Source organism: Penicillium oxalicum, chromosome VII (genome assembly GCF_001723175.1).
Source record: "Penicillium oxalicum strain HP7-1 chromosome VII, whole genome shotgun sequence".
In the NCBI taxonomy this organism is placed as follows: domain Eukaryota; kingdom Fungi; phylum Ascomycota; class Eurotiomycetes; order Eurotiales; family Aspergillaceae; genus Penicillium; species Penicillium oxalicum.
The window spans coordinates 2047207-2059747 of NC_064656.1; the positions used below are offsets into that span (position 1 = coordinate 2047207).

At 50.6% G+C, this 12541-nt stretch overlaps 6 protein-coding genes and 2 non-coding genes across 8 annotated transcripts; 6 read left to right on the forward strand and 2 right to left on the reverse strand.

Annotated features, from left to right (window-relative positions):
* Positions 1 to 971: 971 nt before the first annotated feature.
* On the forward strand, positions 972 to 1343 carry POX_g09201 (uncharacterized protein; the record flags this gene model as incomplete). Its single annotated transcript, XM_050117960.1, has 1 exon — positions 972 to 1343. One exon carries the CDS (start codon positions 972 to 974, stop codon positions 1341 to 1343), a length of 372 nt encoding a protein of 123 aa, XP_049966104.1.
* Positions 1344 to 1426: 83 nt separating this feature from the next.
* On the reverse strand, positions 1427 to 1633 carry POX_g09202 (uncharacterized protein; the record flags this gene model as incomplete). The annotated part of the gene is made up of 1 exon (XM_050117961.1): positions 1427 to 1633. One exon carries the CDS (start codon positions 1631 to 1633, stop codon positions 1427 to 1429), a length of 207 nt encoding a protein of 68 aa, XP_049966105.1.
* Positions 1634 to 1707: 74 nt separating this feature from the next.
* POX_g09203 (Transcriptional activator hacA) lies at positions 1708 to 3263 on the forward strand (the record flags this gene model as incomplete). The annotated part of the gene is made up of 2 exons (XM_050117962.1): positions 1708 to 1910; positions 1985 to 3263. 2 exons carry the CDS (start codon positions 1708 to 1710, stop codon positions 3261 to 3263), a joined length of 1482 nt encoding a protein of 493 aa, XP_049966106.1.
* Positions 3264 to 3868: 605 nt separating this feature from the next.
* POX_g09204 (uncharacterized protein) lies at positions 3869 to 4638 on the forward strand (the record flags this gene model as incomplete). Its single annotated transcript, XM_050117963.1, has 2 exons — positions 3869 to 3913; positions 4039 to 4638. 2 exons carry the CDS (start codon positions 3869 to 3871, stop codon positions 4636 to 4638), a joined length of 645 nt encoding a protein of 214 aa, XP_049966107.1.
* A 3022-nt stretch (positions 4639 to 7660) lies between these two features.
* POX_g09205 (uncharacterized protein) lies at positions 7661 to 9055 on the forward strand (the record flags this gene model as incomplete). Its single annotated transcript, XM_050117964.1, has 1 exon — positions 7661 to 9055. The coding sequence occupies one exon, from the start codon at positions 7661 to 7663 to the stop codon at positions 9053 to 9055; it is 1395 nt and encodes a 464-aa protein (XP_049966108.1).
* A 686-nt stretch (positions 9056 to 9741) lies between these two features.
* On the forward strand, positions 9742 to 9857 carry POX_rRNA028. The gene has a single exon (XR_007588119.1). It is a non-coding gene; the product is annotated as a 5S ribosomal RNA (ribosomal RNA).
* A 190-nt stretch (positions 9858 to 10047) lies between these two features.
* POX_rRNA029 lies at positions 10048 to 10162 on the forward strand. The gene has a single exon (XR_007588120.1). It is a non-coding gene; the product is annotated as a 5S ribosomal RNA (ribosomal RNA).
* A 1107-nt stretch (positions 10163 to 11269) lies between these two features.
* On the reverse strand, positions 11270 to 12484 carry POX_g09206 (uncharacterized protein; the record flags this gene model as incomplete). The annotated part of the gene is made up of 1 exon (XM_050117965.1): positions 11270 to 12484. One exon carries the CDS (start codon positions 12482 to 12484, stop codon positions 11270 to 11272), a length of 1215 nt encoding a protein of 404 aa, XP_049966109.1.
* Positions 12485 to 12541: the final 57 nt, after the last annotated feature.

Here is a 12541-nt window from a genome sequence, read left to right on the forward strand (position 1 = left end):
TCAAGCAGGCAGTATTCAAATGGGAATGGAGAGGAGATCCACTTTTCTGGTCGAGGGTCCTCCGGCCCGGACGGGAATCATGTGTCTCATCTGAGTAATGGTCTCTATAATCATGAGTCTTGTCGCATTCTGGGTCTTCTGGCTCAGACGCAGCCTATGAGTCTGTGGAAAGTGGATTGAATACAATAGGGGGTGATCACGCAACTGCCGTGCGAGTTTCGTGCCTAGTACAGTACTTGCTGGAAATATGGGCACGAGCGTAGTCGTACGTACCAAGTCCTACAATACTCCATCGCAGCAAGGTTGCGAGATGCAGCTTGGGCACACGAGGAGATGGAGTGGCGAGGATGGTCAAGCACTCGATGGATGATCCGGTCCGTGTTGGATGAGGAGGTCATGTCCGAGAGGGTCAAACTCTCCCCGTTCAGAATAGAACGTTTGGGGAAGAGCCATCAACGGGAGCAGTCGATGAACGGCGAATGCGACTCCCGAGACGATGTGCTTCATGGCATCTCAACATGAAGCGAGTTCGGAGTCACCCTCCGCGAGTGCTAAGCATGACTCCTACCCTTGTCAAATTCCCTCAGTGTATAATCATTCCATTGCATCCATGACCCATCTTACGCGAATCTCAACTGAGATCATAGCTTGTCCCTCCAAGGGCTCCTGTACCGGCAAGACTCACCAACGAGCGAACGGAGCGGAGGGGGGCGAGGGGCCAAAAGGCCGACCGTCGAGTCTAGCACCTCATTTTCGGCTATTTATAGACACAGGGGACCGCACCCCACAGAGGAGACGTGATGGTGACTAGTGACGATTGTGAGACGGGTGGGCTTGTCTAGTGGGGGGGAGAGGAAAGGAGGAAAGGAGGAAGAGCCGATGCTCTCCTGGTGGGGACTGTGTGCATCGTGTGCATTGTGTGGCTGGCTCTGGTAGACTTTCGTGGCACTGTGGAACTCCGCCTCAAGGAGATGGCGCCGGCCAGAGTTGCACCGTCTGACACCCTTCGAGTCGACGGTGAAACAGTCCCGTGGAATCCAGGGGGTGCAGGGGCTGGATTACCGTACTATTACCACAATTCCGGCGGCACGGGCTCGTTTCCCCCCTCTGGACAACGGCCTCCCGTAATAACCACCGTTTCGAACGGTATGCAGACCGGCCCCATCCAAGACGGACCACTCTCGCCCCTCTTCCAAGGCTTCCCAGGGGCCGCCGACCAGGTGGTTCTCGAACGGGTACCTGGGTCTGCCATACAATCCAGGAGGATCTCCCAAGTACCCTCCATGTATTCGAGACCTCCCCTCGTCCCCCCCCTTCGTTTGACCACGCTGGCCTCTACTTAAACAAGCCACCTCGCCCAAGTCACCAGCCCTCGGATCTCTCATCTTCCAAAAGACCATCTGTCCTCTCCTGCCCCTTCGCTGACTCATTCTCTCCAACCCATCCCCCCCCTCTCCGCCCGGACCACTAGAGAGAGAGGCTGATTGACGGTGCCTGACGGTGATGACAGCGTGGCCTTGATTTCAGGCAACCCGGGAAGTTCTTGCATCTCAAAGGCCCGCTGCTGGTACCACATTACTTGAACGGCACCGACAATCAATACCTCAATCATTGTGAAATCACTACACACCATCTTCTCTGTGACGAGTCATTTCCCTCTCGTCACACCAAATCCCTCATATACACACACACACACGCGCACACATAATGGAAGAGACAACGTCACTTCGCGAGCTGGAGTCCCTGGTGACCCCAGAGCCCGAGATGCCGTTGACTGTCTCCCCCTCAGACACGTCATTACAAACACCGGCCCCCGGGGACGAGGACAAGGAAGATGAGAAGAAGCCGGCGAAGAAGAGAAAGTCATGGGGTCAGGAACTCCCAGTACCAAAGACCAACTTGCCTCCTAGGTATGTCAACCATCAACAAGCAACTGGCATCACTGCCCACCACTCTGGACATTCTGACTGACCTCTCGTCTCAGGAAACGAGCTAAGACCGAAGATGAGAAGGAGCAGCGTCGCATTGAGCGTGTGCTCCGGAATCGGGCTGCCGCGCAAACATCACGCGAGCGAAAGCGCCTCGAGATGGAGAAGCTGGAAACCGAGAAGATCCGCATGGAGCAACAAAATCAGTTCCTCCTGCAGCGCCTCGCGCAGATGGAAGCCGAGAACAACCGCCTGTCTCAACAGGTCGCTCAGCTCTCTGCCGAGGTGCGCGGCTCTCGCAGCAGCACCCCCATCAAGGCTAGCACCCCGGGCCCAACCACCACCAACACAGTCACCATGACCACCTCCTCAACATCTAACCCGACATCTCACACCCTCACCTCCTCCCCGACTCTCACTCCCACTCTCTTCAAACAAGAAGGCGAAGACCTCACCTTGGAGCGCATTCCCTTCCCCACCCCTTCCACCGTCAACCTGGAATACTCCCCCACGCTCAAGCCCTCCACTCTGGCTGAGGCCTCCCCCGACGTGACACAACATCCTGCCGCGATGTTGTGCCCATCAGACCTGCAGTGTCCGTCGGTGGCCTCGAAGGAGTCGGAGTCAGCTCCGGCGGGGCTCTCCCTCTCTTCGACCTCGAACTTTCAACTCACGCTGGCAACGACGTTGCAGCTCCTCTTTCTGACGATGACTTCCGTCGCCTCTTCGACAACGATCTTCCCGCTGCTTCAAATCCTTCATTCCCTGAAGACGGGTTCGCCTTTGGCGCTCTCGACGGCGGAGATCTATCAGCATTTCCCTTTGATTCATTGGTTGATTTCGACCCCGAGTCTGTCCCCCTCGACGGCGACCGGCCCGTGCTTTCGGATGAGACTGCTCACCCGACTGCTTGCATGCAGCCCAGCCTTGGCGCGTCCACTTCGCGATGCGACGGGCAGAGCATTGCAGCTAGCGGTTAGGGAGCAGACCCTCAACCCGCAAGGCACGCGGTCGGCCTCGTCTGAGGAGCGACCGACTTGGACCTCGTTGTTAACCATGGCATGGGCAATCGATAGTATCACCAGCCAGTCGCGACGACGCAGGCGAGCTCTGGGTGCAGTCTCATCGCAGATCACTCCATCGTCATCATCATCCCTGTCGGCTGTCAAGTCCCGCGGCATTGGTAAAGTTCATCCCCGGGGCATCGGCCGACGACGCAGTTACGGAAAGATTAGTCACATTCACCCCCATCATCAGAGCAGACGGAGTTCATGGAGTTCTTCTTCTACCGGGACCGGCGAGACGTCGTCGGTCCTTTTCGCGAAGCAATCATAACGGTACCGGTTGCTGGTCGTTGAAAGAACATCTTCCTTTATTTTCCCCCCATTCCCACCCTTTCTTTATACCTCGATGGGTAGTTGGTTTCCTGTTGATGATTCCTGGATTTCAGCTACCTTGATCTACTCTGGCTGTACACTATTCCCATTGATCCATTCAGACTATGGAATTTGATCGTGCGCGCTTCAAGAAACTTTGAATTCTGTACAGGTTATAGACCCTTTGAGTAGAAAAAGTAGACTTCTCAAGATCCAAGATTCTCATCAGGATCTCTGTAGCCATGAGTCGTGTGGAGGTTCACCTCGACCAGCCCTCTTAAATCATTGTAAACTGACCCAAGATCACGTTGAGAGTGGAACTGAGGGATGATCCTCCGCTTTGCTTCTCCGCGTTTATGGTGTTGGGTGCTCAACGCTGAATGCGGTCAGTGACGTTTGCCACCCCTCTCCGTCTTTCTTCCCGCGCGCCGAGTCCTCATCTCAGCCACACTTCCAACTTGCTTTTCCTGCGTCTGCATCTCTGTTTTACGAACGCACTTTTAATACACTTCCACCTCGGAGTACCAGGTCCTTGTATCATAGCACTGCCCTCCTAGATTCATCATGGTTCGCAAGGATCCCATCTTCGAGGCTCGCACCAATGTCAAGGTTCGTCTCGTGATTGCTGTCCTGTTGATCTTTCTCCCCTTTCCCCCCCCACCACGGTGTTGATCACCATGTTATCTCCGCACGTTCTCTACAATAAACCCACACTCACTCACTTTCGCTTACAGCTTCACTCCAACCGCCTTAAGAAAGAAGCTGCTCGCGCCGAAGCCACCTTCAAATCTGAAAAAGCAAAGGCCGACCGTGCCATGAAGGCCCGCGAATTCCAAATCGCCCGCATCCACGCCTCCTCCGCCGTCCGTGAAAAGCGCCGTCAAGTCTCGCTCAAGGCCGAAGCCGCCCGCGCCGATGTGATCATCAACGAACTCAAAGCCGCGCAGAGCACGCGCGACACCTCGCGCACGCTGGCGCTCGCGAGCCGCGGCCTGGACGCTGCCAGCAAGAGTGTGAATCTGGAGCATCTGGTGGCTCATGCGAATAATTTCCTGCAGCGCAGTGAGGACTTTAAGATTGCGGGAGCGGCGATTGAGGAGGTGGCGGCGGGGGTGAGTATGGCGGAGTACGGGGCGGAAGGGGAGGGAGAGGTGGATGCGTTGATGGGTCAATTGGCGGACGATGCTGGAGTCGAGTGGAGGATGGCCTTGGAGGATGAGGCTGGCAAGGTTCCCGAGGGGAGGGTGCAGGAACCCAAGGTGTCGGAGGGAGTGAATGGGGAGGTGGAGGATGGACTGGGTGCGCGGTTGAGGGCTCTGAGAGCTGCGAATTAAAAGCAGTCTGGGGGCCTGCACTCGTATAGAGGCTGGCGGTGGGCCTTGCGATGGTGAGATGATATACATGTCTTGGCCATATCATCTTGATCAATCCCCTCCCCCCTCCTCGTTATGTCAAGACTGAACACTACGGTCTTTTGTTCCTCGTCTGAGAGCCAAGAGGGAAGAGGCACACCTAGACAGTCACCCAGTCCCCTGCATCTCCTATACTCCCACTTCTACTCCTTTCCCCTGCCATTTCCTCCACTTGCTTTACCTACACACTTCATCTTCCGCCCGTTCTCTTCCGTCCTGCTCCCCAGTCTAGGTCATCTTTCTTACGAAGTTATGGTTTCTGCGTTTGGGAAAGTGCTTTGCCACGCTTCGCCTATATCTCTGCTTGCATGAGTTGTCCTTGTCCGCCTCTTTTCTCAATGCCTATTTATCTATTGTCCCCTATGATAGTCCTTTGTCTTTTCTTGGCGTTTACTCTATACTTTCAACGGCAACTTTGCTGTACTTTCTTTCCACCTTGCCTGTCCTCCTACAATAAAGAAAAAACCCTGCGCCATTTCAAATCATTCCGATTCATATTCATGTTTTCTTGAACATACCTACCATTTCTTAATCATCGCGAATATAAGCCATTTCTTCGTCAGATCAATGAATTCCGACCATAAGTATCCAGCACCGCTTCGATACTCAATGCCCATGTAAATCGTCTAATGCAGAGCACACCACACCATACCTAGGTCCCTTCTCAAGTGAACACCTATGTGAATTGTAGACTGTATCAACCTCATACACACTGCCCCCAAAAACTCAACTACAATCCACGATCTCTTTTCATAAATACACCAGTTCAGCAGATATAATCCGGCCCCTTACCCACCCACCGATAGATCAGATGTCAGACACTCTACCACACCGAACCTAACCTCGTAAACAGGTACCATCGTAAGCTCTGGTGGGATAAAACGCATGATACCGAGTATATCACATTCATGGAAATCAATCTCTAGCCCGACCTAGCCTCCGAAAAAAGTTGACCACAGTTTTTGTTTGTTTTGAGAGAGGATGATCAGAGTTACTTTTGGGTTCGTTTTGTTGGAATGATTTGCTTGTCAAATGATTATTTTTTGGAGCTTAAGAGATAGTATGATTATGCATGTTGTTCTTTCTGTTCATGGGAGGTTAGCTATTTATCTAAATATCTATCGATCTGGACCGAAAACGGGGTCGGGGTCAAGAAATGTGTCACTTGGGAAGCGGAAGAAAGGGAAGAAGACGAAGAGTGTTCTTATCCAGTGAGGCGGGATAGATGGAGGATTTTCAGAAGAAATTGGATTAATTCATGGGTTAGGTTCATGGAATCTGGATGGTTTATCTCAAAATATTTGATTTGATTCTACATAGTTTCTATTTTGGTTATTATAATGTTTGCGTTTTGGGTTTAGTAGAGTACCTAACTTAAAAGGTGATCGACTGGAGAAATATGTCATATCACTGATATTATGTATTGATACTATGTATTAGGGAGAATGAGAAGTACTATACAAACTTGTCTCGTTTGTGAGTTCTGCGAGAGAATGGTAACTCATTCCCATCCATTTTGTGCAGTGTACTTTGTACTCGGAGCATGATGAGAACAAGGTGATGGATATGATTGTTGGATTGATATGGGATCAGGTAAGGGTATTTACACTACTCTTTAAACCCGAGAACTGAAAAAGATAATTGAACTCTACGGGTTAATATGAGGGGTGGTGTGAGAGTGTTTGTTTTTTTTTTTCTTTTTTTTTGGTATAGTCTGGGTTGATAGTCGACACTTTCAATCCGCATGAGGTACGCTTCATTGCTGACTATATGAGTGTGTGTAGCTATGTGTGAATGTCGTGAACTTGAAGAGCTGTATTTCCTTCAAATCTTAGCATACAAGGCTTAATGGCAAGTTGGCAAGCTCTGCTTGTAGAAATCAAGTTTATGGTGAGTAATGCGGGATAATAAGCGGCGCTTCGCGCCGCAAATTAATCAGCACTTATTACGAGGTCTGTCAGCTCTCCGCATCGAGAGTTGTTTACTGAGAATGTAGTCAAACGTCCCTATATAAGGATCCCTGCAATTCAATATGGATGGCGGAATCGAGTTGGTCTCGTACTGGCCTCTGGCTACTCTGTGAATCACGTGGGTTGACTAAACGCGATGCTCGTCTGCGTGTGGGAGGTTTTCTATTTTGGTCGATAGAGGATCAAATCACAAATCACCTCAGCTCATCCTCTTTGTCCTTTGGATAATCATCTGCAGTCATCATTCTATCGCCGGGTTCATGTCATTTTTCGGCTTCTGCCAAGCCATCTCAGGGACCAATTTTTAGAACAGGCTAGTTTTATGGGTCGTACCCAATCTGCCACCGAGGCACACCAATCACGGGTGTCAGACCATCTCGACAACGGGCCAATTCAGTTCGAGACCGCAGTCTTAGCTTCAAAAGAACACCGCGCTAGACACCATATTCATGACCGCTAAACTCTTTCATTCTTCGCGTGATCCTCTATCAGCCTTTTGATCCCGCTCGGACCGTGTGACCCTGAGGATTTAACCGACGGTCACCAATCGCCATCCTGAAAACCGGCCACGGATGATGCGACAGACAGCCAAGAGAGTTAAGGAACCAAAGAGCTCATCTCCCCTGGCATCTTGTCTTGTTTGGTCAGACTGGGCAAAACACTCGCCCTCAGCTCCAGGCTCATGATCTCGACACTAGCCTGCACAGGGTCCATTGAAAGACCCCCTAAAAACGGCGCCAAAATGATCCAGTTTGATTAGATTCGACTAATCACTCGCGCAGTATCATCAGGGTTTTCCGATTTCTCACCTAGCCCCCAATCTCTTATTCTCTTTTTTTCATACTCTCCTCTCTTTCTTTTTCTTGTCCTTCTTGTCATCGAGGGGACCATGCTCATGCACCAATCGCTCTTGTAGTCAGCAATTTCCGTTCGCAGCTTTGCGAATCACACTCGCTCAAGCAGGCCCAGAGATCATGGCGCCCACACACTCGTTGATTTGCGTCCTGTCGTTCATTCTGGCATGTTGGACTCCACTCGTCTTGGGCGCCCCGTGGATCGTAACCGATCATTTTCAGCAAATCGAAGAAGTGGGTTACGGGTATGACTATTCTCGCGACGCTCGAACATACATAACCAGGACAACCTATGAAGAGATCATTCCCACCGCGACGTCGCTTCCCGAGGCCATCTCGACGAATGTCATTGTCGCGACAGACCAATACTATGATGAATCCGTGACCAAGGTCAACATACTGTACCCGTCTGGCGTGGCGGGCACACCTGTCCCCTTGACCCAGTACGATGGCTACAACTATGGCAGCTCTGCGGACTACACCACAACGGTCTGGGTGGTCAACTTGACATTCTCAGCTCCCACGGGGTGTTCAACCCAATGGACAACCACCACCGCTGTACAAGTCAAGCCTCCGACCAACGTCGCCATAACTTTTGTGCCACTTTTGCCCACCACGGCGGCGTCCACGTCTTACAGTGTGGTCAACGACGGAGCCTTCAAGTCATCCACGTACGTCTATCAGTACATCTGGGTAGATCCGACCCAAGTTCCTAGCGCATCGCTGGCCTCGCTGAGTGACCTATACCACCCGATTTCTAAATATGGTACCGCCGACCGCGCCTGCGTCTACGAGGGATCCAATTCGGGTTCCTACGAAAGCCCTTACGACCCCAGTTTTGGCTACGGATACTCATGGGGCTATGAGCGTTCATTGTTGGCCATTGCGCTAATTACTCTGTTTGCCTGGGTCGGTTTCTTCTTCATATGTGGCATCATTGAGCAATGGTTCCGTTTCCGCCGTCTGATGAACGGCTGGCAGACCCGACGAGGTATCCCTTTCTGTTGGGTCCTGACTCTCATTCCCCTGACGTGTCTTTGTCTGTTCTGTTTCCGCAGAGGGTATCGTGCTCGGAACGCGCACGATGCCGCGGTGCTTCAAAAAAAATGGAAGGCGCTCAGCGCCTGGAAGAAATTCACTCTTTTCCTCAAATGGGGATTCCGGTACAAATACCCAACCATCTTGGGCCCTGCACCCCAGCGTGTGATTCCCAGCAAGCGACCAGGCAAGCATCCTGGTGAACTTGCAGGTCCCCCACTGTTGGACTCGACCGCATCCCAGGATGATGTGAATGCGCCCGTCTCACCGGCTCGGTCGTTGAACCAGAGGGCGGCTTCTGATGCCTCGGGTCCGGAGATGAGTCAAGCCCATGCGAGCGATTCACGCACCGTAACTGGTGCGGCTGCGCCTCTACAGGTGTCTGAATCCTTGGAGCATGGCCACGGTGCCGAACAGCAGCTGGTTCCTCCGCCTACCGAGACTCTGCCACATCACCGCGAAAATGATCCTCGTTGAGTGTGAGACGGGACGGGGCGCGGTGATTGCCCCTTGGGCGAATCTCTCTATCACATGATGCCGTTCTCACGCCTTCGAGCCGAATCCTGCAGAGGACTTTTGTTTTTGCTCTACCCGGTACCGATGAAACTTGCATCGTCCAAGGGATGTCATGATGCACTGTTTAATCCACAGAAATGTAAAAATACTTAGATTGAATTTCAATAGCCCCTGGCACCCCGACTATCAATCAATCTGCGACGATGACAAAAAAACGAAACCCCAGCTGAATAAACATGTCTCATCCAAGTCCTATCCTGTTCACAGCAAAGAAATTAGTATTCTCGCGGCCAGTCTTTGATAGAACGCAGTAGTCCATGTGTGGCCCAAACAGATGATCACAGCGGCGTAGCAGAGCCGGTCAGGAGTCTGATCACGACAACCACAATTGTCGCCAATGGCGATGAACTTCGAATGATTCTTACGAGAACACGCTATAAAAATGATATCGCATACTCATTTCGATAGCATGGATGCGCTTTGCGAATGGAGAGGAATGTATTACGCATGGACTCATCGTCGGTTCTTCGGCAGCGTGTGCTATGGCGAGTACTCACAGAGATCTGGGACCCATCGAGCCTGTTCTCTTTCGACGAATCTGGTTGTGAGCATGACCAGTTGTTTCATTCTGCATAGAAAGCAATCACATACGACCATAGGGTGTGGAGAACAGGGCTTCCCGTCCGCTCAGCCGTACTTAAGCCACACGCCGGCCAGTTAGTAGTATGGTGGGTGACCACATGCGAATCCTGGCTGTTGTATGTTTTGCAATACCATTTTTTCTCCCTTGTCTTAGTACAAGTTTGAGAAGACTAAGGTCTAAACTAAGGTCAAGGGAGGGAGGTTATATTGAATTCTATATTTTTATAAGGATTTCTAGTAGTCTTTATTTTATCTTACCTAGTTCGACATCCTCGAAGGAATATAATTCCTAGATATTACTAACTTTGCACATACGACCATAGGGTGTGGAAAATAGGGCTTCCCGTCCGCTCAGCCGTACTCAAGCCACATGCCGGCCAGTTAGTAGTATGGTGGGTGACCACATGCGAATCCTGGCTGTTGTATGTTTTTGAATTGTCTTGTTTTTGCCCAGTCTAGTGTCGTTATGGCCTTGGAGTACTATACTTTTATGGTCCTGTCGGATAGTATCCGTCCGAATGCTTCCCTGACATGCGGGCCCTCGGACCTTTATTGTCCTACACCATCATCCCTAAGGCTTCTGACTCCTCTCATTCCCCCCCAAGACATCGCTCCTCGATCGATCTATCGCCGATGTTTTGCAGCTCAGAGGATTCGCTAAGGCCCGTATGTAGGAATTCTGGAACTGCTATCGGATATACTCCAATAGGGGAACCTGCAGAGATCCCTGAAAATTGGTCTCTATGCCAATCTGACTGTTGAGGGTCACTTGTTCCCCAACGATCAAGTCTCTACCTCGCTAAAATAGAATTCTCGACGCTCTCTGGGACCAGATTTTCTCCGAATTCTTTTTACAAGTAGGTGCCACTTCAAAATCGGTTCCGACTATGAAGATTGGTCTACATTGATAGCATGTCATCGATGGACGCACTCACTCAATTCCACAACATCTTCCAGGTGCTTTCTCATCGGTCATCGCCCAAAGATAAGCATTAGGTAAGGCTTATGTTGGCTTTCGACCAAGCAGCCTCATGGTCTCCGTCCTCACCTTCACATGACAATTAGGACTAGCAAAGATGGCAGTGCAACATCTTAGGACGACTTTCACGAATGGAAAATCCTCGATAAGAATCATCTGCACGAGTCAGCTTGAAATTCCTGTGGTGCTGTATGGACATACAAGCTCGACTTGTGAGCGAGAAGCTCAATGTACTGGAAGATACCATGAAAAGGTGGAAAGCGATCTATGCATTGTATGTAAACCTCAAGTTTTTCGTTCTTCTCCTAATCAGCGTATTGGGTACCTTCACAAGATCTCTCAACAGTCATGTCTTAAACTCATCTCCGAAAAAATTTGGTACTTAGTTTGTCAAACATGATTAGCCAGTGTGCACCGTGTAAACTGCCTGTTCCAATATATTCCTCCTCGTGCGTCCTGGCTGTTCGGTGCGTCTCAACGCTGGAATTCTAGCCTAGTGTCTCTAACTCCAGCCAATCATTACATTCAACTTCATGAGATATTGGAGCGGATGGCTACTTTTTGACGGACCAAACTTCTGCAAGAATGGTGTCAACATCCTTTTCTGAAGTTTCCCATGCTGTTTCCATCACCCGTTGCTTCTGAGGATCTCGTGGTCGAAACATCGCTTTCAATGATGATGGGCCTGATGTTAAACTTTGCACCATGTCCCAGGACTCAATAAACTTTTTCCTGTTATCATCCTGACTGTCGACCTCGAATCCCCACAGCAGACGTGAGATGAGCACATAGAGAGAGTTGCGACCCATATGTTGACCCAGACATACTCTTCTTCCCCAGCCAAACGAAATTTGTGGGAGCTTCGGATTTTTCAGCCATCGCTCGGGCTGGAATTCGCCCGCATTTTCAAAAATGTCTTCGTCATGGTCTATTGCCCAGTGATTGACCAGTATTGTGGTCCCTTTGGGGATCTGATACCCCAGATATTCGTCGTCCTCACTTGTTGCGTGAGGCACGCCCATCGGAGTTGGTGACTGCCATCTGAGGATTTCATTGATAAACGCACGTAAGTAAGGAAGATTCGGAGCATCTTCGAAAGCTGGAAGTCGATCTAGGCCCACAACCTGATCCAGCTCTTCCTGTGCTCGATGTACTGCTTGCGGATAGAGCAGACAGACCATGACGAAGACTCCAAGAACAGCTTGAGTGACTTCATTTCCAGAGTGAAGAACACCCGTGACATATGCAAGCTCAGGAGCAGACAGAGGCTGAGCGCTTTTCAGGCGGAGAGACTCCTTTGTCCAATTCCATGACTTCTGTTGCAGTGCACCCATCATATTGCTCGAGTAGAATCTAACGACCCGCTGATGGAACTCTTCGCCCATGTCTTTCCATTTAGCCCAGCGTCGAGGAAGATAGTTCAACATAGGAAAAATTTCGACTAATGCACTTCCACTTTCATGGAAAATGCGTACAATCTGATCCGTCACATGCTCGACTTCCAAGATCTCACGATCCGTTGCAGCGAGTCGCTTTCCGTGGGCGAGGGCGAAGCTTACGCTGTAGGAAAAACGCCGAAAGTGCGATGCAATATTATCACTGTTCATGATATCGCACAAAAGCTGCTTGCTCTCCCTGTCCTGCAAGTTGCGGTATTTATGTGACATACGCGCATTGAGATATGCAGTGTGTATGCCATGATGAGTCTTCCAACGTTCCCCATAAGGCATAAATGCCATGTGGAGCCCTTTCGTCATTTTTTCGTTCATGATCAGCGCCGGTCGAGAGCTGTAGATTTCACGTCTTTTGTCAAGCAGTTCATGAGC